Source organism: Hemicordylus capensis, chromosome 1 (genome assembly GCF_027244095.1).
Source record: "Hemicordylus capensis ecotype Gifberg chromosome 1, rHemCap1.1.pri, whole genome shotgun sequence".
In the NCBI taxonomy this organism is placed as follows: Eukaryota; Metazoa; Chordata; class Lepidosauria; order Squamata; family Cordylidae; genus Hemicordylus; species Hemicordylus capensis.
Window position 1 is genome coordinate 382,457,565 of NC_069657.1, and position 25,001 is coordinate 382,482,565.

Sequence of the window (25,001 nt, forward strand, 5' to 3'; positions counted from 1 at the left end):
GCAATATTTAATTATGAGCATTGTTTGCAAGGCTGTTGCTTGGGTCCCTGTTGAAACCCACAAACAGTTGTTTTCAGAGAAGCAGTGATTTTCAAAATATGTAGAATGCCTCTTTGGGAGGTGCAGAAAGTTTGTCCAAGAGGCCTGAGTTACTTTCAGACCATCTCCTTATAGTTGGCAGGAGCCTGAGTGCCAACCCTTGTCAATAAGTGGCCCATTTCTTTGTTGACTCAGTGTTTGGGGATCATTGGGATGGTACTTGAAAAGTTATTTTTCTGCTTTCTTATTCCTTTCCAGAGATTCTTAGTTTCCAGTGTGCTTTATAGCTTGCTTGCTAAAGTAAGCTGTGATTCCACAGAACTCTGGTCTTCCATTTTTTGATCTTTGGTCTTTTTTGCCCAAAGCTCGAGGACAGTTGATGAGCTGCCTGATGGGCAGACTTGAATGCCTTTGTTTTGTCTTGGTTACACTTGGGAAGGTTTAGAACCTTTGGGTTTTCTTGATATGGGGAATCTCCATATAAAAAAGGTTGGACACCTCAATGTTGCCCAGATTAAATTGTCTATGACCCCTATATTGCCCCATTTTGATGCATCAGAGGGAAGAGTGTTTGGCTTTTGTAGGGCCTGTCTGCCACTCACCATGGAGTTTCACCTCAATGCAAAAATCTGAAAATAAATTATCTTTGTAGATTCCTGTTTGTCTTTGGAGATTAAATTTCTGCTGGGAATTGTGCAATGGCTTGAGTACATGGTGGGCACATAAGCAGTTGTTTGTTGAATTGGCTGCCTCCTTACTCCCTCGCCACCCAGGAACTCCAGGGAGATAAACAGATGAAGCCTGTACACAGAGACAGAGACAGATGATACTTAAATGAAACAGACAAATGCAGTAGCATAAGGTAAAAAGGGAACTTGGGCCAAAAAAGGTAGACGTTTATAAAATCAACCGTAACTTAACAGTGAAACTACATTTATCTACATTTGATAAGGACAACAACATTACTTACCCTTATCTTTGCTTTAGCATTTGTGGAATAATGGGTCTATAATTTCTGTTACTGGGTACATAAATGTACATGCGCACGTGCGCGCGAGAGAAAGAATGCTTGCTTGCAACATTGTGACCATAATTGACCTATTACAGCTGAGCTTTTGGGAAGAAGGCTAGGCTACAAATGTAACAAGCAACTTTAGAACCCCTATACAGCCACATATCAGTATATCTTCTTGTTGGATGTGTGTGGCCATATGGATCAGCAATTTAGCCGGACTCGGTCATAACATTTTTGACCTCTCTCTGGTGTAATCTGGTTACAGATTAAGACAAAAAGAGGTCAGAAATGTTACTACTAGGCTAAATTGCTAATTCCTACAGCCACATACATCCAACAAGAGGATGTTATGTGGCTGTATAGTTCTAAGATTACTTGTTACATTTGTAACCCTTTCTTCAAAAAGCTTAGCAGCATACCTGTGGTTTGTCAACAATCCCTTATCTAGGTACTAGTCAGATTCAGACTTGCTTAGGTTTGGAAATAGAATGGCATCAGGCATCATCAGACCACAGTCTCTGATGCCCAAGGGCATCACTGGAAATTGGGGGTTAGCTGGATATGTTAACATTTATGTTGGCTATCTATTCCAGCATATGTATTTTAGCATTCTTATTTACTGTTACTTCCTTCCAGTGTATCTGTAGGAAGCATTTTCTGTTGGTTTGTAGAACGGTAAAGATCCTGCTGAATGGGAGAGTACACATCTTGTGTAGATGAGCTCTGAGATTTGATTCCCATTTCCCTAGTAGTGAGCTTGGGGAAGTTCTTTGCTTGAAGTCTCAGAGTTGGGTCTGTTTTATTTATTGTATTTATTTTTTGTTAGATTTATATACCACCCTTCATAACTTATCCCAAGGTGGTTGGGATTGTTGCCAGTCAAGGACAGTATTGGCTTTATGTACCATTTTTCTTGCTTCATACACCAGCTTTTATTTGAGCATATCTTTCTCCTTTTATTTTCAAACCCTGTTTCCTTGGAGTTTTTGGATACCTCTTGTTGCACTTTCAATGGCAGACTAATTCAGTTGGTGGCTGTGGGATTTAGTAAAGGGGTATAGTCAGTTCTTTCCATTCATCCATTGGCAAATTAAGAGTTGCTAGATGGAATGGCCATTATGGAAATGCTGTGTGCAAAGATAGAGTTTATAGTGTATAAATGTATATATTTTATAATGTATCAAATAAGTAGCTTTCATCTCTTAATTTTTCTGGTGGCACTGATGTGTAATTCATTGTTGGATAGATTCATTTGGGAGGAAGAAGCCAGGGGTATTAGAAAAATATTCATTTTTATATATCCAATTCTGAAGTGAACACATGTATAGTAATTCACACAAAAACCATGTACATGTGTACAGACATCTGTATGTATGTACAGCAGATTGTCTAAATAGGGCTTAGATATCAAAGGAATTTGAACATTGGTACTGGCCCCCTCAAATCAGGCTACAGATAGGAAGTTTACTCCTATATGTGCTTTGCACATAATGTGTGAACAGATCTGTATACACATACACAGAGCCAGCATGGCATAGTGGTTAGAGTGTTGGACTTGGACTGGGAAGACATGAGTTCAAATCCCCCTTCAGCCATGAAACTCACTGGGTGACTCTGGGCCAGTCATGTATCACTTAGCCTAACCTACCTCACAAGGCTGTTGTGGGGATAAACGTAACCGTGTATACTGCTCTGGTCTCTTTAGAGGAAGAACAGGATAGAAATGTAAAAATAAATAAGTGCATTGAATAGGGCTCTAAAGAGGCTTGATTTGTGTTCATATGTCTGGTGTTAATGTTTGCACTAATAATCTGGTGAGAGGATGTTTTAGAGGCTCCTCTGGGTGAAAGGCACTGAGGCAGATAACACAATTAAGCAACCTTAATGCTAGCCCTAGGCATATCAGGCAGATGCATTCTCAAGTTGTTCTCTGCTTTAAAGATATTTAAAAGAGGAAAATAAATATAGATGTGTGATATTGTTATTTGTTACAGTATTTCCATAATCTCTCTCCGCTCCCACCCTGCAAAGGAAAACACTTGATCATGAACTAGTTTTCATCTATCCTATAACTTCTGACATGCCTGGAGCGTCATGTCCAAGTGCAGCTGCTGTCAGCATGCGTCGCCTGCGTCACTTGTACTCGGAATTTTTCTCATCTTCTCGTTCTATATCCCATTCTAAAGCATTGCACCAGGTGGTGTTGACCTTTGTACATTCTGTACAGTGCAAAATTAAAATACTGGTGGAATGAGAAGAGGGGATGGAGAAGATGTCTGTCATTCCATATTCAGCATCTTATGCACATAGAGCACAAGATGAAATTTTATTAAAATGAGTGCTCGTTGCTACCAATGTGATATTCCTTAGTTAATTTGTTTCTATAACTTTACACGAGTCTTACTGCTGGATTACTGATATTGCTTTATATTTGCTCCCATCATGCTATGTTTGTGCACTGTTTATTTTGTTAAGGCTGCTTGCCAAATATATTTGGCTGGTGTGATGATTAGTACCTAATGAATTGCTTAGAATTTGACCAGCAGCATCAGTAGAAGTTTCAACTGGCTGTGTTTCATCAGACTATGAAAAGAGGAGCAACTTTCTTTCAAATTTGGCTTGAATATTGAAATTACAGAATATAGAGTGAACATATATTTCAGTGTGGCTGCACTGAAGATTTGGTTGATACCACAACATAACCTTTATCATTGCAAAATGAGTTTTGTTATCTTTTTAAAGAGCATTTCCCTACCCTAACTCACTGTCTTCCCCACTGCAATTCAGCTTAGCATCAATAGCATGCCAATGCATCTAAATATCCCTTGGGTTCATACTGGATTATATTTTTGCAACCTTTCCCATTTTGAAAATAAGGTCTCATAAACTAATCCCTTTCATGTCTAACACCATGCACAAATTTGTTTCTATCTAGTTCACATTGTAGAAGAATCTTCTTGGGTGCCTGATTAGTCTGTGTGTGTACATGTTAAATGTTAACAAACTAGAGTTTTCAGTCAGTCTTTGTATGTGTTATAATTTCTTAATGTGTTTTGTCTTTCTAGCATTGGGTTAAACTGTGCTTTGGGGGCAGTAGAAATGAGACCCTTCATTGAAACTATTGGCAAGTTTACAACTGCTTACATCATTTGCTATCCCAATGCAGGTATGCACTGGTGTGTGGGAATTGTGCTTTTCCATAGAAGTAATACATGTTGTAAACCACACAGGGGCGTAGCAAGGTTGGAGTGGGCCCAGAGACAAGATTTTAAAATGGGCCCGCCCTCACTGAAGCTCAGCTCATGAAGTAAAGAAATCTTAAATGAGGCGGAATAGTGGTAACAAAAAGCATTGTGTGTGTGTGTGTGTGTGTGTGTGTGTGTGTGTATACACACACATTTATATTATATATATATATATATATCTCCCCCATGTGTCACAATAGAACATCATCCTAAATTATTAAAAGGTTTTGTAAATTGTGGACGATGCAAGTCATTTACTGGTACTAGAGAAAGACATGCTCTTCGGGTAGCTCCAGGTCTTAACACTCACATCAATTGTGGAGGATGAATACAACTGAAGGAAGCCTGGGTGGGTGCACAGCTGGGGGAGTAAGTCATGTGACTTGCCTCTAGGGGGCCCCCCAAGGCAGTGGGCCCCCAGACAACTGTCTCCCCTTGCCCTATTATAGTTACGCCCCGAAACCACACCGTATGGAGTTGTTAAAAAAACCTTTTTTGTACTGAATACTATTATCTATGGTCAGTTTAAGCATTATGTGCCCGTTTGGGCAATACGTCCAGGCTAGCCCACCTACTCTCTGATTAGGTACTTCCATGAGCACCTCCCATTCCTCCTCCTGCCACATCTAAGTTAGGTATGAGAATGAATCTGTTGACAAGCATTAAATTGTCTGTGCTGTTTTTTAAATGCTACTGCTGCATCTGTTTTCTTCCCAGCCCCTGCAAGAATACATCCGTTCATGTTTTAATAAAAGAGGGGATTTATTTTTAGAAAGAACAAAATAAAAAACTCTTAGAATAATGACCTTAACATACTTATTTTTCAGTATTGTCAGGCTATTGCCTGGGAAAATCCAATTAAGAAGAGACTAATGAGTTTTTTATTTATTAGCAATGTAGCACATACTCTTAATTCAGATGAAATAACTGCTGCTGTGCTCTTAGTTTTTCTTGCGGCAAACTGCTTTAGAAATTCACTGAAGACCTGTTACAACACTGCTTGTTACTTGGAAGAAAAATCTTGCCTAATGAAGACATAGCAGAACTTAGATTTGTGTGTGTGGATGCTTCAAATGTGTTCTGGGTGGTAAATATATCTTACTGGGTAAATTATTGTGTTAATTGAAATCATGAATAGGAACAAGAGTGTCTTTTTCTCTGTATCATATGGGATATAAATACATTATAATGTTTCTATAGGTCTACCTAATACCTTTGGTGGTTATGATGAAACCCCAGAAGTGACTGCCAAGCACTTAAAGGTACAGTATATTTTCTCTTAATCCCACCCCACCCCACCACCATATTAAATAAATATGCAAGTAAATTAGTGATAATTATTGTAAAATAATAATGTAAATAATGTAAAATAATAATAATAATTTTTAGTTTAAAATTTAACTTCTTACTGCATAATCTGGCTGCTTCATGATTTCATGATTGTCAGGGTTGCTTGCAAACAAGTTCTGATTGTCATGTGGAAAGCTAGTGTCAAGGAATATCCTAGGATCGTCTACTGACCTACAGGAGTCCCATTTGACCCAGTCCACTGACTTTAGTCTGTGTCCCGTGGGTTGATTTTGGATGTGTTGAGGGTTGACTTTGGACAGGGCTGTACAAGGGATATAATAAAGGGGAATTCTTTTGTGAAAAGCCACTTGGGACAGGGTAAAATTTAAGCCTTTAGTCAGGCTAGGAGGGAGGTGCCAGTTCAGTAATTAGGTTCCTAGGCTGTGTGGCCCTTAGCTACATTGGTGACTAGGAAGGAGATGAGGCTTTATGATGTCATTCTGAGAGGTCAGGGCAACTCCATTGTCATAAGTATGCACGGCGAGCCGGAGGAAGTCATTTTCTCACAGTATAACTTGCAGGTAAGTCAGTTGTTTTGAGTCTGCCTGGGTTCTCTCAATTCCAAACCCTAACTTTTGCTCCCAAGTCTTCTTTCCTAAATTGACTAGGCAGTTCCCTTTCCCAGGCTGGTCCTCCCCTCAGATGTGTTTCTGGCCTTCCCGTTTTTGACTTGACCCCAGTACTTCCTCTGTGTCAAGAATCAAAACACCTTCTCATCCAACTGGCTTAGGCCATGTATATCTCCAGCACCCAGAAGAGAAGCCCACTCCTCGGCTTCTCATCTCTGTCCTTGCTGCCTCTTGCATCTTTTATTGTCCAGCCTCTGCAGCCCCCTAGTAGCCTCTCCACCTGCTACTGGGCCTCTGTGTTTGGACTTCTAATGTCTGCTTGCTCCCAGGCCAACTGTCATGCTGTTGTGATGACATTTCTGGATGATGGCTGTAACTGAGCCATCCAGCACTCTTCTTTGCATGCTGGCAAAGGGAGTGTTCTACCAGCTGTTGAGAAACCTCTGGGTTTGTAAGCTACAGGTGTTTGGACAAGCTTCATACAAGTACATATGTCTACATTTCCCTCTCCTTCTGCTGATCAACTTGAACAATATGGTGGAAGATGTGGAAAATCTTCTCAAATGTGGTTGCATGAGCAATTTGTCTGATTGTTGGGTAATAAATAGCATTAGTCCAGAGTAATAAAGTTGCATTACCAGTGCTTCAGTTCATGCATTGGTGTTTGTCCTGCAGTATTGCACTGTTAGCTTATGGTCTGTGTGCAAACAATTAAAATTCCCCAAATATCTTAATCTCTCTTATATTTGGCTTCTTCCAAGCCTATTGGGCAATTTTTAAGTGAATTTATTTGAGCCAGGCAGGTTTTGATATCCTTTGAACTAGATGAACAAGGAACAGTAAACATCATAATGGCAGTAAAGATGATTTCCAGGGTATTTTTAAAGTTGATAAGTGGAAATTGGGTATTGTGCTTCCAATAAATTATCCACGATTTTAAAAATTACCTCCTAGCATCCAAGTACCCCACAGTAACGTATAAAACAATGTGGTATGCTACTTCTTATTGTACTACTGCTAATTCAGTTTTTCTCCCAACTTAGAGCTAAATAATGTTTTCTTTCTCTTCTATAGAGTTTTGCCTTAGATGGTTTGGTGAATATAGTTGGTGGCTGCTGTGGAACCACTCCAGCACATATACGGTAACTTCATCTATATATAAACAGCAACTTCAGCTGTGTGTGTAAACCAAAGAGGCTACTGGAATTGGGCAGTGCTGTTTAGGGTCCCACCATTAGTAGACACATTCTAGTCTCACTTAAAGATGGAGGGGGCGGGTGGGAGGTTTACGACTATCCCCTCACATAACTAGCATATTGCAGTTGTGATTGTTGTATGGAATTCAGCCTTGAAATATCCCAGGCCAAGCATTTTGGCAGCAGTGATCATTGTTTGCTTGTGTGGAAGTGTCTTTGAGAGGGACTTGCTGGTCACTACTACTGGGCAGCTTGTCCTTGGAAGAGCCCTGCACCAAGTGTACCAGCAGTGGTAATCACCAGTTACCTCAGACAAGTTGCCCTCATGGTGCCACTTGTGGAGTAATCTGCAAAATAAATAATGGAGTTCTGTAAATAGGAAGAGGTAGAACAAAGGATGATAGGAATGAGCTGGAATTTCCCCTTGTCTGCATTGACAAAGACATTGGTCAATGTCAATTGACCAATTGACATTGGTCAGCATTGTCCCACCCCTGCTCCAGGCTGTCTTTTCAGGCTTTGTATAAGGCAGGCCCGCTCAATTTAGGACCCTCAGCTGTTTTTGGACTACAGCTCGCATAATCTCCAGCCACAGTGGCCAATAGCCAGGGATTGTAGGAATTGTTGACCAGCATCTTCAGGAGGGCTGAAGTTGAACAGTCCTGGAATAAGGCCTTTACCCTGTGAGCTAGTTTGGAGTTGTCATGGAGGTTCATGAGGCTTTGAGTTTCTTCATGCCAACCAACTGATAGGTGGTGGGCTAACAGCAGAGCAATCCTTCAAAATGCAGTTTCCAGAAATGGAGTTGGAGTCAGGGAGAGCACAGGAGGTTGCTTCAGGCTGCTGAGAGGTGGCTGGGCCTGCACCTTTTACCAGAAAATTTCAGTTCTCTGCAATTCAAGCAAAGGATCCCTTTCAGGATTCAGACTTCTGTGCCAGTTGCAGAAGACGTTGATGGAACAATATACAGAAAAGCACCACTAATTAAGTTAATTAAATTAAATATTTGATTAGTCAAAGCAACTTGAGTGAAATGTTTTTCCGCAATCTCTTTATAAAGTTAATTGAAAATCCTCGATTCTTTTGCTGATAGCAAGAGCTTAGCTAAAGTTTTAAGGCTTTATAAAGGAATGGGAGGTGAATATAGGTAACTGGAAGGGAAGACTAAATATCCTGGAATTACTGTGCAGCTAAGATAATACTTATGCTCTCCTAATACTTTACTGCATACACGGAGAGAGTTTTGTGTAGAGCAGAGTTGCTACACTTGTTCCAGAGAATATGAAATACAGCATGGGCAAGTTAGTGTATTTTTTAAAATTTGCCCAATTTTCTCTGTTGTATACTCCTTCGAGAATAGAAACATTGAGGTTACATCATCCAATGTGCTGAAAGTGTTGTGATAAGATATGAAGTGAACATAAGCACTTGCATTACAGAGTATGCCTAGATGCTTGCAGGATGTCAATAAAACTAAAGTAAGGTAGAAGTGCAACTGAAGCGAGTGATGGTTGGAACAAGGTACATAGCTTTGTACTATTCATAGCTTCTCTTCTGCCTGATGATTAAGAGCCAATCTCTACAACCATTTTATCATATAAATGGAACTGTCTGCAATATGTGGCTGCAACAGATCAGCTACTATAGCCAATGCTTCCTTGTTGTGAAGGTATGGTTGTACATCACTGAATGCTAAGGATGGCTCTGTACAATAAACTTTAAACACACATGAAACTCTTTGGTGGTACCCCTGGTGAGTAGGGTAACTGTTGTTTCCCCAGTAGGCTGAATTATGCATATAACTAGAACATCCTAGAAGCAAGGTAAGTTAATAAGTGTAAGAAACAAACAAATATGTACTGATCTCTGACATGTTCTAGTTGAGCTTAATTTCTTTGTGTAAAGCTCTGGCTGCTATTTTATGTGTGTTTTGTAATGCAGGGAGATTGCTGAAGCAGTAAAAGCATGCAAGCCTCGCATTCCTGCCTCCTCTGTTTCAGAAGGCAACATGTTGCTATCAGGTAAGATAGACTGATGCATCCAAAAGTTCTAGACTGCATTTTAAAATTCCTCTCTTTGCTATCCACCTTGAAACACCTCTCAAAAGCCTGCTGCTTGGCAAAAAGCAAGGAGGAGACCCCCCACTTCCCCCTGGGTTTTCACCCAGAGGTGGTCTCATCTGTTCCTCCTACATTTCCAACTTCTCTTCTTGTATCTTCCTCCTTTGAACACTTTACAATGATTTGATAAAAGTCCATATGCTGTGGGTGATGCTCCAAGTCCAGATTCTTCTTTCCTTGCACACAAGTCTTATCACCAGCAGTGGATGTGTACTGAAATCTCTCTTTGTGTCAGTGTCCATTTCAGAGTGGTATTTGAACAATTAGGGGAGGAAGAGGGGGAGGTGGATTTGAGGAGCTACGGAGCTGGCAAGACAATTCTGATACACAACTAAATGCACTGAAGATATCAAAGAGGAGAAAATGGCCAGAAGGCCCAGAGGCAATTGGGCAGTCAATGACGGATTTGCAGCAAAGTTTCTTTCTTGGCTCATCAATTTCCTACAGTTCACCCCTCTAGCCATAGCCAAAGTGTTTCTGTTCACTTGTGGGTTTGAAAACATGAAGCAAATGGATGGGCCGACCCATGGTCCATAACACACTGGGCCATTCTCTGGGCTGATTCCGACAATACATTTCCAGCTCACACAGTTTAAAAGGGGGATGTGCCAAGAGCAGGCCCATCCTGACATCTTCCGCAGACATTCTTCTGACATCCTCTTGATGTCACATGAGTGGGCTAGTTCACCCAAATCACTCCTCTACATGTGACCCAAGTACTAGTTTAAACTAGCATGTAGAGTGGCGATTTGGACAAACTGCAAACCGCCTCCATCTCCACCCAAACAAAAAAGGAGTGTGTCAGAAGGCCATTGATGAAAGATGTCGGGAAATGTGCACTCTTGGTGCATCCTCTTTATTAGGAACATAAGAAACTGCCATATACTGAGTCAGACCATTGGTCTATGTAGCCCAGTATTGTCTTCACAGACTGGCAGCAGCTTCTCCAAGGTTGCAGGCAGGAATCTTTCTCAGCCCTATCTTGGAGAAGCCAAGGAGGGAACTTGAAACCTTCTGTTCTTCCTAGAACGGCTCCATCCCCCCTAAGGGGAATATCTTGCAGTGCTCATACATCAAGTCTCCCATTCATATGCAACCATGGCAGACCCTGCTTAGCTATGGGGACAAGTCATGCTTGCTGCCACAAGACCAGCTCTCCTCTCCCAGGAAATTGCTACATCCATTTTCTTGGCTCACCATCTCTCAGTTTAGTGCAGGGCTGCACAGCTTCAGCCCTCCAGCTGTTGTACTACAACTTGCATCATCCCCAACTATAGTGGACAATAATCAGGGATGATGAGAGTTGTAGTCCAATTAAAGCTAGAAGGTCAAAGTTGTGCAGCTCTGGTTTAGTGTAACTCACAAGGTTATTGTGAGGAAGAAATGATTGATGTCCAGGACTGACTAATAAAAATATTGGATGTATTTTGGGTCCTGACAGCTCTTTCCTATACAACAGAGTAAGGAATGATCCCGACAATGTACAGGATCCTAAATATCCTGGTCACTCCTCCATTCCTTCCCTTCCACACCTCTTTAACCACTTTTGCTTTGGGACTGCCATAGTTGAGAAGTGCTGCTGAAAAATCCTTACTGATTGAACGTATGTTTTTGCTGATTGCTCTGCTTTTGCAAAATGAACCGGGTATGCTGCACTGCTGTGGCACTACATTCTACTGGTGTGAAGGGAATTAGTGATCCTGTTCCAGGAATGTGACATAATTAAAAGAAAGGATCAAGCTCTTAGTCACATACATTTAAATGAGATTATCTGTAAAACTGAAGTTTGTCCAATGTAGCTTTTATTTTATTTAGTGCATTTATACACTGCTCTATATAAATAGAGCAGTTCACAATATAAAATCCATTAAAACATAATTAAAAACAATTTAAAGTACAATAAAAACTGAAACTTTAAAAGTATAAACTAAAAGCCTGACTAAACAGGTATGTTTTTAGTTCCTTCTTAAAAACATGCAGAGAAGGGGAATTTCATTGGGAAATGAAACAGACAATGAAACTAATTTCATTAGGAAGGAAGTTCCAGACTCCTATGGCAACTCTAGAAAAGGCCCGGTTTCAGGTTGCCACCAACCGAGCTGGTGGCAACCTCAACCTGACCTCTAGTATACCCTCTAAGGCATGCACGTGTGCGTGCGCGCATACATTTTTTGGTTTCCGCTCAGTTAATTTTAGATCCCGCTCAGGTTGAATCAGGAAGGCCCCACTCTGAATTCACGTGTGCACACACTGCCTTGATACTGCTTCCAGGAACAAAACTAATTCCGCACACAGATGAAAAAAATTAGAGAGAACACTGCCGACCTCCCCAGATGATCTTGAGAGGCGGTGGGGTTGACAAAGAAGAAGGAATTCTCTTAAATAACTTGGACCCAAGCCATTAAGCTTTATAGGTAATGACCAGCACTTTGTATTTTGCCTGGAAATGCATTGGCAGCCAGTGTAGTTCTTTTGGGAAACGGCGGAAACGAACCTGGCTGTGGCATTCTGTACTAACTGAAGTTTCCGAACTACGTACAAAGGCAGCCCAATGTAGAGCACATTGCAGTAGTCAAGCCTCGATGTTACCAGCATATGCACTGTTTTAAGGTTGGTTATCTCTAGAAATGGACGTAGCTGGCAAAATAGGTTGAAGCTGATAGAAAGCAGTCCTGGCCACTGCCTCAACCTGAGAAATCAGGGAGAGCTTTGGGTCCAGAAGTACTCCCAGACTTACGTACCTGCTCTTTCCGTTGGAGTGCGATCCCATCCAGAACAGGCAGATCTAAACCACTTCCTATGTCTTGATCTCCCACAATGAGTATTTCCGTCTTGTTTGGTTTCAGCCTCAGTGTGTTCTCACTCATCCAGCCCGTTACCATCTCCAGGCAGGCATTTAGGGGTTAGGCCATTTCCTGATGAAGTTGACATGGAGAAATAGATTTGGGTGTTGTCAGCATACTGATAACATCCTGTACAAAATCCTGTGATGATCTCTCCCAGCGGTTTCATATAGATGTTAAAAAACATTGGAGACAGTGTGGAGCCTTGTGGGACTCCATATCGGAGCTCTTGTTTTGAAGAGCAACAGTCTCCAAGCGACACCATCTGGAACCTGCTTGAGAGGTAGGAGTGGAACTACCACAGAACTGTGTCTCCCACTCACAACCCCTTTCAGGTGTCCCAGAAGGATACCATTGTCGATGGTATTGAAAGCCACCAAGAGATCCAAAAGGATCAACAGAGTCACCCTCCCCCTGTCAATTCCTAATTGGAGATCATTCAACAGGCTGACCAAGGCCTTCGCAATTATATAGCTTGCCCAAAAGCAAGTTTGAAATGGATCCAGACAATTCGCTTTCTCCAAGACAGCTTGGAGCTGAGACACTACCACCCTCTTGATCACCTTGCCCAACCATGGGAGGTTGGAGACAATCCTATAATTGCCTAATTCTGAGGGATCCAATGCAGACCTCTTCAAGAGTAGTCTAATAATTTCCTCCTTAAGACAAGGAGGCATCCTGCCCTCCCTCAGAGAAGCATTAATGATATTAACAATACCTTCTCCAATAACCTCACTACTAGATTGTATAAGCCATGTTGGGCAAAGGAGGACAGGTGGTAAGGCGCTGTATCCTAATTAACTTGTCCACATCCTCGGGAGTCACAATCTAAAATGGATCCAATTTAACCATGCAAGAGGAGGTGCTGGACACCTCCACAATAGTGTCATGAGTGTCACAATGGGTAACAGATGGATCCAAATACTCATTCAGGGAGGAATAAGTTTGTCATGTCACTTTCTGTTTTATATATGAGTGGCATTAGCTGGGGATCCATGTGGGTTGGGGTATGCTTTTTCTTGTTTTAACTGACATTTATTATTTTCCCTATATTATCATGATGATTATTATTATGCTGAAACTGTTGTTATCAAGGTCTAGAACCCTTCCGGATTGGGCAGTACACCAATTTTGTTAACATTGGAGAACGCTGCAACGTTGCAGGATCAAGAAAGTTTGCTAAACTCATCATGGCAGGCAATTATGAAGTAAGCATTCAGCTTATTGTAAGCTTGTCTCATATTTTACACTGTGTAAATCCTACCACATGAATTAACTAACTTGCATGTACGGCTCCCATGAAATAAGTTCTATTCTGGCAACTTTTAAAGCTTTAAGTGTAGTCTTTTGATGTAGCATGAAACAAAATGATGATGTACTTTATTTATAAAAGTGAGATGTGCCGTAAGCAAGTATTTCTGTTTGTTGCATAGGCTTAAAAGGAGTTGAGGCTTGGAGTTTGCCAAAGTGTGTGCTGGGGTTGTTGGAAAAAGAATAGTATTCCTGATTCTATGATTCCTGACTGCTTGGACCCAGCTGCCTGGGCTTGAGAATGCACTGAGAGGAGCATTGAGGAGGAATAGTGGCATGGGAGTGGCTTGGGTGACAAATGTGGGTAGGAACAATAATGTGGTTCTTCTCTATAAAAATCTTATTCATCCCACAGGGGGCATGGGAAAAGATATTCATAGGGCTGCCATATGGAAAAGAGGATAAGTCTCCTGTGCCTTTAAGAGATGCAAGAAGAGGAAATTTCAGCAGGTGCAGCTTTTTTTGCCCCACATAACTTCACCTGCTGAAATTACCTCTTCTGTGCGTCTCTTAAAGGTAGAGGACACCTGTCCTCCTGCCCTACTTCTACATCATTTCCCCCACTTACATGGTGTTGGTATACATACACAAGTGGAGCCCGAAGAAGTGATGGAGGAGCAGCTTCTGCACTGCCATGGTAATATGTGTATTGGGCCACTGAGAAGGAAAATGAAGTGGTTAATTCCAGAGAGAGTATGAGGCTGTTTCGGTCTTGGTGGGGAGAAAAGCAATTTGATGAGTATGTGAACCAAACCCTTAATATTGGAAGAGAAGAGGAAGCTGCCCTAAGCCTGCCACATAGGATGGGCTAGAAATTAAATAGGACGAGAAACTGCTTGTTGCTTATCTTATACAGTTCCAGGTTATGGCAGAGAGAAGTAAAGGAGCTTCTGGAAGGTCTGACTTGCTTTTGGGGTGTGTGTGTGTATGTATATAATCTTTTGTTTGCCATGTTTAGTATATATAATTTTATAAAAATAATTTTTCTTCACTTTCAGGAAGCACTGAGTGTAGCCAAGGCCCAAGTTGAGATGGGAGCTCAGATTTTGGATATCAATGTGGATGATGGGATGTTAGATGGGCCAAGCGCTATGGCTCGATTCTGCAGCTTCATTGCTTCAGAACCAGACATTGCTAAGGTAAAAGACATGGCTTCTGATGTTACACTAGCATTGATGATGGGATTATTTTGCAATCGGAGACGCAGATTCAGAAAATAACTTCTATAGTTTGCTTGTAAGCTAAAGTGTGCCATCTTGTACACAGTATTAAAAAGGAGCTTTTAAAACCACACATAGGCCGCGTTCGGACATAATGCCAAACTATAGGTAAATGTGCCAGAGGTTAGAGTTTGTGATCGTCTGACTGGGTGAAGCTGTAGTCATGTGTTTCCTTCTGCTCAACTCCTGGCTCTACTCTGTCCCCTTCTGGTTTATCTGAAACATGTGCACCCCTGCACCTTAGGGGATTTTGCTGGCCGAACCAGATACCACCCAGTTCCTGTCGGTAATCCCCCGGGCAACATTAAAATGCTGCTCTGCAACCTTTTTTATTTTAAGCACCAGTAGTCTGGTTCCATCTTGGTTCAGTTGGAGCCGTCCCTTTTGTACAGGCTTTGGTTACCCCAAAATGTATCCCAGTTCCTAACAGATCTAAACCCCTCCTCCAAGCACCACCATCTCATCCACTCATTGAGACCCCTAAGCTCTGCCTGTTCGCTGTCCCTATGTGAGGAACAGGTAGCACTTCAGAGACGGCTACCCTGCGATCCTGGACTTCAATATGCTACCTATCAGTCTAAATTTGACTTCCAGGACCTCCCAACTGTTTTTCCCAACATCATTGGTGCCAACGTGCACCATGACAGCTGACTCCTCCCCAGCACTGCCTAACAGCCTACCTAGACGCAACGTGACATCTGCAACCGTCGCACCAGGCAGGCAAGTTACCGTGCGGTCTACACACAGGTCATAGAACCATCTCTCTATGCCCTTAATGATAAAATCACCCACTACTAGGAGGCCCCCACCCCCTGGAGGAGTATTCTCTGTGCAAGAGAATATGGGTGCATCACCCAAGGAAGGGGTCCCTGCTAAGGGTGTGTTTCTCTCTTCTGAATACTGATGTCCTCCTTCGCTTAGACCTTCACTCTCCATGACAGCAGAAGCACTGTCAGCCTGGGTGTGGGATACCTCTATCATATCCCTGAGGGTCTCATCCAGAAACCTCTCTGCCTCCCTGAGCTGCTCCAGTTCGGTTACCTTGATTTCTGCTGCTGCTTGGCAACAGGGATGCGCTTCACTAGAGTTCATGCATTTAAAGGGACAGAACCACATTGGAGCAAGCCCACATTTTCCTTTGTGTTTTGGACCTCACGTTTTCCCCAGGAAGAAGAGGATGGTAGAACAAAACAGAAATAGCGGGAGAGGTCTCCAATAATTCATCACCAAGTTGCTTTGGGCATAAACACAGCAAGCTCTACTAACACAATGATTGAACACATTCCTGAACACACTCATCTCTATAGCCCTCAGTTCCCTCATTCTTCCATCATATGAATGAGGGCTTCCATGTGGCTTTACCAGTGTGCCAGTGTGCCAGCATTCAACGGTGTTGATGTGCTATGGGACCACAGTCCAAGGGATCAATCTGATGTGTCAGGTCATCCTTTGGTCATTGAGACTTGGGAGGGCCCGGCAAGTGGATGTGTGAGGGCACACAAGGAAACAGACCAGGGACATCTGGATGTGTGAGGAGACACAAGGAGACATACCAGGGATGTCTTTTGTAGGTTTGATTGAGGAAGCAGGTTTCAAGAACTACAAAGATAGTCAGGTCCTGACAAGCAAGAACTACTCCTTCCATTCTGCCCAAACAGCAAGTCTATCTAGCAAGGGAGAGTTGAGAAGGGAAGATGGGGAAGGGGCAGGGAACTTAGATTAGTGAACAGCAGCTCTCAAACAGCCGTTGTTTTCCTTTCCTGTCCCTTTGGCCAAAAAGTTTCATATTAACACTTCAAAGTGGGATTTAGTGGGGTGAGGGCAGATGGGTGGGGTCACAACCAAGTTGTTTCCCCACAAAAGGCATATATGCTGGGCCTTTGGAGGAGTGGTACAGCAATATGTATTTGAAATAGCAGCCTCTCCTGTAACTGGCAAGGCCATCCATGAATCTTTCAGCACTGTCGCTATCTGGTGACCTTAGTATAGTTTCCTTCTACACAGCTGTTTTTACAAACAATGCCTGTATTCAAGCTGGTATGAGTAAAAGAAAGATGTAACCTTTTAAATGGCCATAAGGGCTGGGGTGCACACAACACTTGCTTTGCATGCACCTGGTTGATAACTGCATTCCTCCTGCGCACTCCTGGCTTTGCATGCACTCAGCAGATGCCCCCAACCCTCCTCCTTTTCCCTCACATGAAGAGACCAGATTAGCTTCCCAGGCCCTGCTCCTCTAACACTCTGCATGGTAAATTGCCGCAGTCTCGGCATTCAGCGACAGCTTTGCCATCTACCACTGGCACTGCCCTGGAAAGCAGCCAGGCTAGGAATGGAAACAGGCCAGTCCATGCCAAGTTGTAGATAGAGGCAGAGACAGGGATGTTCATGGACCTCTGGCATCAGACAGTGTCAAATCACAACTGCAGCAGCAGTTCAGGAGCAAAACGACCTTCAACTGGATCTCTAGACAGGTGATGCAGAGGGGTTTCCAGAGCACAGTGCAAGGAAAGACTGCAGTTTCTAAAGAAGAAATTCAAGGAGGTGACCACCCACAACAAGGTGTCCAGATTGGAGCTGAGGACAATGCTGCACTATGACCAGCTGGCATCAGTCTCCCTGGATAGGAGGGACATTACGCCTGGGAGCACAGCTGGGAGGGGACACCCCATCTCACAAAAGCGGCAAAGAGCAAGCCAGATGGTACTGCCAGCCAGCATGAGAGCCAGCGTGGTGTAGTGGTTAGAGTGCTGGACTAGGACCGGGGAGACCTGCGTTCAAATCCCCATTCAGCCATGAGATTTGCTGGGTGACTCTGGGCCAGTCACTTCTCTCTCAGCCTAACCTACTTCACAGGGTTGGTTGTGAGGAGAAACTTAATTATGTAGTACACCACTCTGGGCTCCTTGGAGGAAGAGCGGCATATAAATGTAATAATAATAATAATAATAGACCTGAAGGAGGCGTACCTCCACATTCCTATCCATCTGGAGAGCAAATGCCTTCTGCGCTTCCATTATCAACACTAGCACTCTCTCTACCAAGCCCTGCCGTTTTGCCTGTCATTGGCACACGGGGTCTTTACACAAGTCCTCATACCCATTGCCGTTCACCTGAGGCTGCAGGGGGTCTATTTATATTGTTATCTGGACGACTTGCTGATTTGAGCCAGATCTGCAAGGGAAGAGGGTCTGGCCATGCAAAAGGTTTTAGTTTGTCTACGGGAACATGGATTCCTTGTGAACAAGGAAAAAAAGCCATTCTTTGCTGTCCCAACACCTGCAGCACTGAGTGTGATTATAGATACAGCACAGAATTGACGTACTTTCTGCCCAAAAGATTGAGGGTCATCATGTCTTTCTCATGGGAGGAGGTAAAGAGCTCCTCAGCAGACATCCTACAGCTCGTAAGACTATTGGGCCTCACAGTGGCCGCCATGGATTCTGTACCCTGGACCAGGTTCCATCTCTGACCCCTACAATGGGCTCTTCTTCCATATGAGTCACATATAGTGTGCAAACATAAAATGAGGATTTGGGTCAAGGAGAGTTTGAGAAGGTCCCTTCATTGGTGGATGGACTCCTCCAAGCTGTCAAGGGGGAAACATTCTTGGAACCAGATAAGGTCATAGTCACCACAGATGCAAGTGTATCACAAGGTTGAGTGTGGTGTTTGCATCAAGGTGTGCTCATGTGTGCGTGTAACAGCTTTTTAAATGTACGCTTTTTAAATTTTGGATCCTGCTGGGAAAGGTCACATTCTGAAGGAACATGCAGACACATGGTCCTGTCACTGATGACCAGAGCAAAACTCATTATGTGCACAGCTGGGGAAAACAGAGGGAAATGTTCAGTCTTCCATTAAACAGTAAAAGTGGGAAGAGAGGGGCCCAATCCTCTCTTCCTGAGGGTGGGGAAAGTAAGGGGGCCCTAAGTTCCTTCCTCTGTAACTGGAGAAGACAGCATACCTTTTCCCAGGGAGATTAAAAGAGGACCTCCACAAGGGGAACTCAGGGATCCTCACAGCCAGAAGTGACAAGCCATTTTTCTGGATGTTTAAGCCCTATGCAGCAAGCAGATTCCGCCTAGGGAGAGCCCATTTGTAGGTTGTAGGCTCCTCCCCAGTGACAGAGCATGGGTTAGCACTGCAATTGCTACCAAGTGGAATCCCCACAACAACCCTCTCAAATGCAGCTATTGCAAAATACATGCAGAAAATATCTCTTTTCTTTATGCTTGGGTGGATAAGTCATTCCTTCTGACGAAAGGTGGCGGTCACATGGCTTTGCCAGGCACCGCCTTTCCGAGTAGGTAAAAGTTACAAGAAACATCAGCAGCACTAAACTTGTATGAGACCCACCCTAGGCTCCGGGAGCAGCTGTGCAGACACTTCACAGCATAAAGTTTGGGGTTGACCATCCCTTTTCCCACCCATTACAATCTGGAAATGCCCCTTGCCTTTCTGGGATGTAAATAACTGTGGTTGTCTGTGATGGTGTAGTTTGAGAGTTCTTGCAAGGGCAATGGTGCAAATGTTGCGAGGAAAGGGTTAAAATGTCTTTGCCCTGATGAAGGCGGACGATCAATGCCAAAAATGATTGATCACACAGAGTATGCCCCCTCTAACATTGTAGCCAATGCTTGCCGCTTCACTAATGTGCTGACACCTTGCTTACAGTCTAGTGATGCGAGCGGAATGGAGCTTGCTGGGATTCGGTATGGGTGGACTAGGAAGAAGGAGGGGTTCCTCTGTGCAGAAGCCAGAGGTTTCCAAACCACAGTTAATCAATTGTCTGCAGCATGTTTCCTGGTTTCACAGACTAACCACTGCTTTGTCTACCCCAAGTTTGACATTATGTTCAAACGGGGCCATAGTATTTACGCGTCACATTCCTACCTGACTCCAAAAATGCCATTTTAAGCATTGGCGAATGGAACAGTGACATAAACTTCCCCAGTTGTTAAGATGAATGCATTGCACAGGATCCAACAGGAGCCAGAGCTTTTCTCAAGGACCACTTTTCAGCATAAGGATGATGGAAGAATGTGAAGAGTCACCGGTGCATTTTAGACATTACTGCAGCAGTGTGGGAGTTGTTATGTGAGTTCAACCCACAGCACAGCTGTAACATTTTAAAGACTTGCCAACATATTTGCAAAACAAATCACATTGGTCCTTAACATTCAGTCATTGCCCCTAATCCTGGCCAGGCAATTTTTGTGTAGTAAGGACTTGCATGATTGGCTCCGCTTATTAGCAAGCCTTTAACTATTATGAAAGTGCTATAGAGTGAACCCACAGAAAAACAGTTCCTATGTTGCTGTAATGTCTAAGAAGGAAAAATTACACGACGTAAACATTCTGATTTGCTGGGATATTGTTGTAGGACAGGGGATTGCCATGCTCAAGTTTTTCACTTTTTATGCAGTTATGCAATAGAATAGGAAACTGCTTATTTGGAAAATACCACATAAATTAGAAGTAAAACACTTTCCCCTAAAAAATGTGAAAAATTTTATGAATAGGATCATGACAGTCAATTTTCAGATGCTTGTCAGTAGCATTATAGAGCTTTTGTTCTCTGTGATGTGTGTTCGCTTCTGTGTCCCGCCATTATCTCTAGTCAATCTGGGTTCATGGGGTTTGTAATTGTACATACCATACCCCAGGAAGTTGAATCTCCCCCAAAGTACTACCGGCACTTTCTCAATAGATGTGTGCATGCTTTGGTGTATCTAGTGCACCTGTTGGATGGTGCCCATGACGAGACCCAGTCAGATGCCTTTCACAAACGTACAGCCATGTTATACACAACAGTTTTAAGCCAATGGACATGTTACCTTGAGGAATTGCATTTAACCAGTGTTCTTGAATTGTTGAATGCTGGATAACAGCATATAATCCAGTTGCAACAATGAGGAGGGAAAGACACATATCTTCTGTAATCAGAGGGCTGCAGAGTGTGCGTGTTGAGCAGGGAGGATTCTTTTTCTTCATTTTTAAAGCATGCAGCTGAATTATGAGCATAATACTCCCTCCCGCCTCACCACAGTACACACAGTCCATCTGCACATACTGAGATTAGTTCTAGCTGGAAGATGCAGCTTTCAGTCACCTTGTGCACTCTAACTACTGGCAGTGTATGGTGGGTGTGTGGAAAAGTAAGAAATGAAATTGTCATCTTTGGCAACAGAGAGATTCATTTTGAAGTGTACTTTCCTTTTTGGCTGTCTAGTTGGCTCTTCCTATTTAGGTATTGGCAGGCAACTGCTGTGCTTGATACTTTTCCCTCAGCTGTACTTTTTATGTCCTTCATAAATCCACATGTCTATCCATGGCAAATATTGCGGTTTATGGATAGTAAATCCTTTCTAGATGATGCCATAGTCTGCAAAGAGCATTCTTAAGTTTTTAAAAAAGATATGGCTGCATGTATAGTTCCTTTATATGTCGGTTTTGTTTTGTTTTGTTCATAATAAACTTTCAGGACTATGCGCTTCTCTGTCTTTGGGCTGGTTAAGACTTAGCAGGAAACTATGGTTTAGAGATATGTCCTAACCGTGGTTCAAGGCGCAGTTCGAGCATTTTTAGGGAAATTAGAAAGGGAACTTCAAGAAAGAGGAGAGCAGGTGTTTACCTGCTCTCTGCCACCCTGCCAGCTTCCTGCTGGGGTGGCACATTTCCCAAAAAAGCCTTGTGCCTGTCTGCATGGATATGGCATCTGCACCTTTAAGTGACTGTGGGTAGAGGTACGTTTGATAGGTGCCTATCACTGCACTGACAGGATAATTTCATTTTCCTTTTGTTTTAGCTAATAATGTCACATGTGCCATTCAAGTCTGAAGTACTTGACTGGGAGTTGCAGGAGGAAATCAGGGAGGCGTCAAGGAGAGGCAGGGCTGTAATTATGGGTGATTTCAACTACCCACACATAGACTGGGTAAATTCACATTCAAGTCAGGACAAAGAGGTCACATTTCTAGATACACTAAATGACTGTGCCCTAGAACAGTTGGTCATGGAACTGACCAGAGAGAAGGTGACCTTGGATCTAATTCTGAGTGACACCCAGGACCTGGTGCGTGATGTCAGTGTCATCGACCCTTTAGGGAACAGTGACCACAGTGCCATCAATTTCAGCATACATGCAGGGAGAGAATCACCAAGGATGTCTAACACAGACATTTTGAATTTCAGAAGAGGAAACTTCTCCAAAATGAGGAGTCTGGTGAAAAGAAAGCTGAGGGGGAAAATCAGGAGAGTCACTTCGCTCCAGAGTGCATGGAGTTTACTCAAAACCACAATACTAGAAGCCCAGTTAGATTGTATATCCAAAAGGAGGAAAGGTACCACTAAGTCCAGGAGGATGCCAGCATGGCTAACGGATATTGTCAAGGAAGCCATAAAAGGGAAGAAGACTTCCTTCCGAAATTGGAAGGCCTGTCCAAATAAAGAGAACAGAAAGGAACACAAACTCTGGCAAAAGAAATGCAAGGTGACAATAAGGGAGGCAAAAAGAGTTTGAGGAACATTTAGCCAAAAGTATCAAGGGGAATAACAAAAACTTTAAGTACATCAGAAGCAGAAAACCTGCCAGGGAGGTAGTTGGACCATTAGACAATGAGGGAGTGAAAGGGATTATTAAGGAGGATATGGAGGTTGCAGAGAAGCTGAATGAGTTCTTTGCATCTGACTTCACGGCAGAGGATACTGAGCATATACCTGCTCCTGAACCAGGCTTTTTAGGGATGGAGGCTAGAGAGCTGAGTCAGATAGAAGTGACAAGGGATGATGTTCTAAACTGGAAAAACTGAAAGCTAACAAATCACCAGGGCCGGATGGCATCCATCCAATAGTCCTCAAAGAACTCAAATGTGAAATTGCTGACCTCCTTGCTAAAATATTTAACTTATCCCTGAAATTGGGCTCTGTACCAGAGGACTGGAGAGTAGCAAATGTAACACCGATTTTCAAAAAGGGATCCAGGGGCGATCTGGGAAATTACAGGCCGGTTAGCCTAACGTCCGTTCCAGGCAAATTGATGGAAAGCATCCTCAAGGATAAAACTGTAAAGCACATAGAAGAACAGACACTGCTGGGAGTGAGCCAGCATGGCTTCTGCAAAGGTAAAGCTTGCCTCACCAACCTTTTGGACTTATTTGAGAGTGTCAACGAGTGTGTGGATTGAGGTGATCCAGTTGACATAGTCTACCTGGACTTCCAAAAAGCTTTTGACAAAGTTCCTCATCAAAGACTCCTGAGGAAACTTAGCTGTCATGGGATAAAGGGACAAGTACATGTGTGGATTGCTAACTGGTTGAAGGACAGGAAACAGAGGGTAGGTATAAATGGAGAATTTTCCCAATGGAGGGAAGTAAGAAGTAGGGTCCCCCAGGGATCTGTACTGGGACCAGTGGTTTTTAATTTATTCATAAATGATCTAGAAGCAGGGGTAAGCAGCAATGTGGCCAGATTTGCAGATGATCCCAAACTCTTCCGGGTAGTGAAATCCCAAACGGATTGTGAGCAGCTCCAAAAGGATCTCTCCAAACTGGGGGTGTGGGCGACAAAATGGCAAATGCGGTTCAATGTTAGCAAGCGTAAAGTGATGCACATTGGGACGAAAAACCCCAACTTCAAGTATATGCTGATGGGATCCGAGCTGTCGGTGACGGACCAGGAGAGGGATCTTGTGGTTGTGGTGGACAGCTCGTTGAAAGTGTCGACTCAATGTGTGGCCGATGTGAAAAAGGCAAATTCCATGCTAGGGATCATTAGAAAGGGGATTGAAAATAAAACGGCTAACATTATAATGCCCTTATACAAAACTATGGTGCGACCACACTTGGAGTACTGCGTACAATTCTGGTCACCACATCTTAAAAAGGACATTGTTGAACTGGAGAAGGTACAGAAGAGGGCAACCAAGAAGATCAGGGGCCTAGAGCACCTTTCTTATGAGGCAAGACTACAACACCTGGGGCTTTTTAGTTTAGAAAAAAGACGACTGCGGGGAGAGATGATAGAGGTCTATAAAATCATGCATGGTGTGGAGAAAGTGGAGAGAGAGAGAGATTCTTTTCTCTCTCACACAACACTAGAACCAGGGGTCACTCCATGAAATTGATTGCCAGGAGGTCTAGGACCAACAAACGGAAGTACTTTTTCACACAACGCGTGATCCACTTGTGGAACTCTGTGCCACAGGATGTGGTGACAGCCAACAACCTGGATGGCTTTAAGAGGGGTTTGGATGACTTCATGGAGGAGAAGTCTATCAATGGCTACTAGTCGGAGGGCTGTGGGCCACCTTCAGCCTCCAAAGGCAGGATGCCTCTGCAGAGGTGTAACTAGGGAAAACGGTGCCCGGGGCAAGCACTGAAATTGCGGGCCCCCCCGCCGCGCGCCTCCCCCGCCGCCCCCCCCAGCATACATCTGACAGTCACTCCAGTATTTATGCAAAAATAATCCAGGACAAACTGGGATGTATAGAAAGGAGTGCTCAGTGCCTGTACATGCTCAGAGCGCCACATGATAGATTGCTTCACATGGTGCAGAGCTGCGTTTCCTGGTACTGAATGCAAGTAACATTAAGCAAGTAACATTAAGCTGTGTTCTTTTTAATTGGCTGTGAAATCTTGGCTTCTGTTTTCCACCATTCAATAATCCATGCAATTGTTATTACTCTATCAGTGTGCATGCTTCTTTCCAGAGTCCCATCAGCAAAAAGACTGCTCCCTGCCCCAAGGAGTGCTCCATTTACATCTTTATTGGTTTGTTTGTTTAACATATTTCTGTGTGCCACCCAAAACTTGCATCTCTGGGCTGTTTACAATAAAATCATTTAAAATATGAAATCAATTAAACAATTAAAATCATTTAAACATTAAAATCATTCACATCAATATCATTTAAAACCCAGCATTAACTATAAATCTAATGAAAAGCCTGGGTGAATAAATATGTCTTCAGGGATCGTTTCAGAAGTGACAGGAGGCGGAGCCAATAGAGAGGGAGAGGCAAGCATACTAAGAAGGCCTCTCTGAGCAGCTCTGGTCACACCTTTCCGCTTCTGTGCTCCCTCCTCCTTTTG

At 43.1% G+C, this 25,001-nt stretch overlaps 1 protein-coding gene and 1 long non-coding RNA gene across 6 annotated transcripts in view; one reads left to right on the forward strand and one right to left on the reverse strand.

The window, feature by feature from the left end:
* Nucleotides 1-25,001, forward strand: part of MTR (5-methyltetrahydrofolate-homocysteine methyltransferase) — a 122,068-nt gene that overhangs the window by 28,590 nt on the left and 68,477 nt on the right. For all 5 annotated transcript variants that reach the window (XM_053300167.1, XM_053300161.1, XM_053300168.1 and 2 more), the window contains 6 exons: nucleotides 4,120-4,220; nucleotides 5,500-5,561; nucleotides 7,293-7,360; nucleotides 9,356-9,435; nucleotides 13,473-13,585; nucleotides 14,687-14,827. In XM_053300167.1, the coding sequence (XP_053156142.1) occupies nucleotides 4,120-4,220; nucleotides 5,500-5,561; nucleotides 7,293-7,360; nucleotides 9,356-9,435; nucleotides 13,473-13,585; nucleotides 14,687-14,827 (565 nt within the window). The remainder of the gene's footprint in view (nucleotides 1-4,119; nucleotides 4,221-5,499; nucleotides 5,562-7,292; nucleotides 7,361-9,355; nucleotides 9,436-13,472; nucleotides 13,586-14,686; nucleotides 14,828-25,001) is intronic.
* On the reverse strand, nucleotides 71-15,945 carry LOC128346665 (uncharacterized). Its single transcript, XR_008317116.1, has 3 exons — nucleotides 15,881-15,945; nucleotides 12,276-12,449; nucleotides 71-840 (listed from the first exon to the last, which is right to left on the reverse strand). It is a non-coding gene; the product is annotated as an uncharacterized LOC128346665 (long non-coding RNA).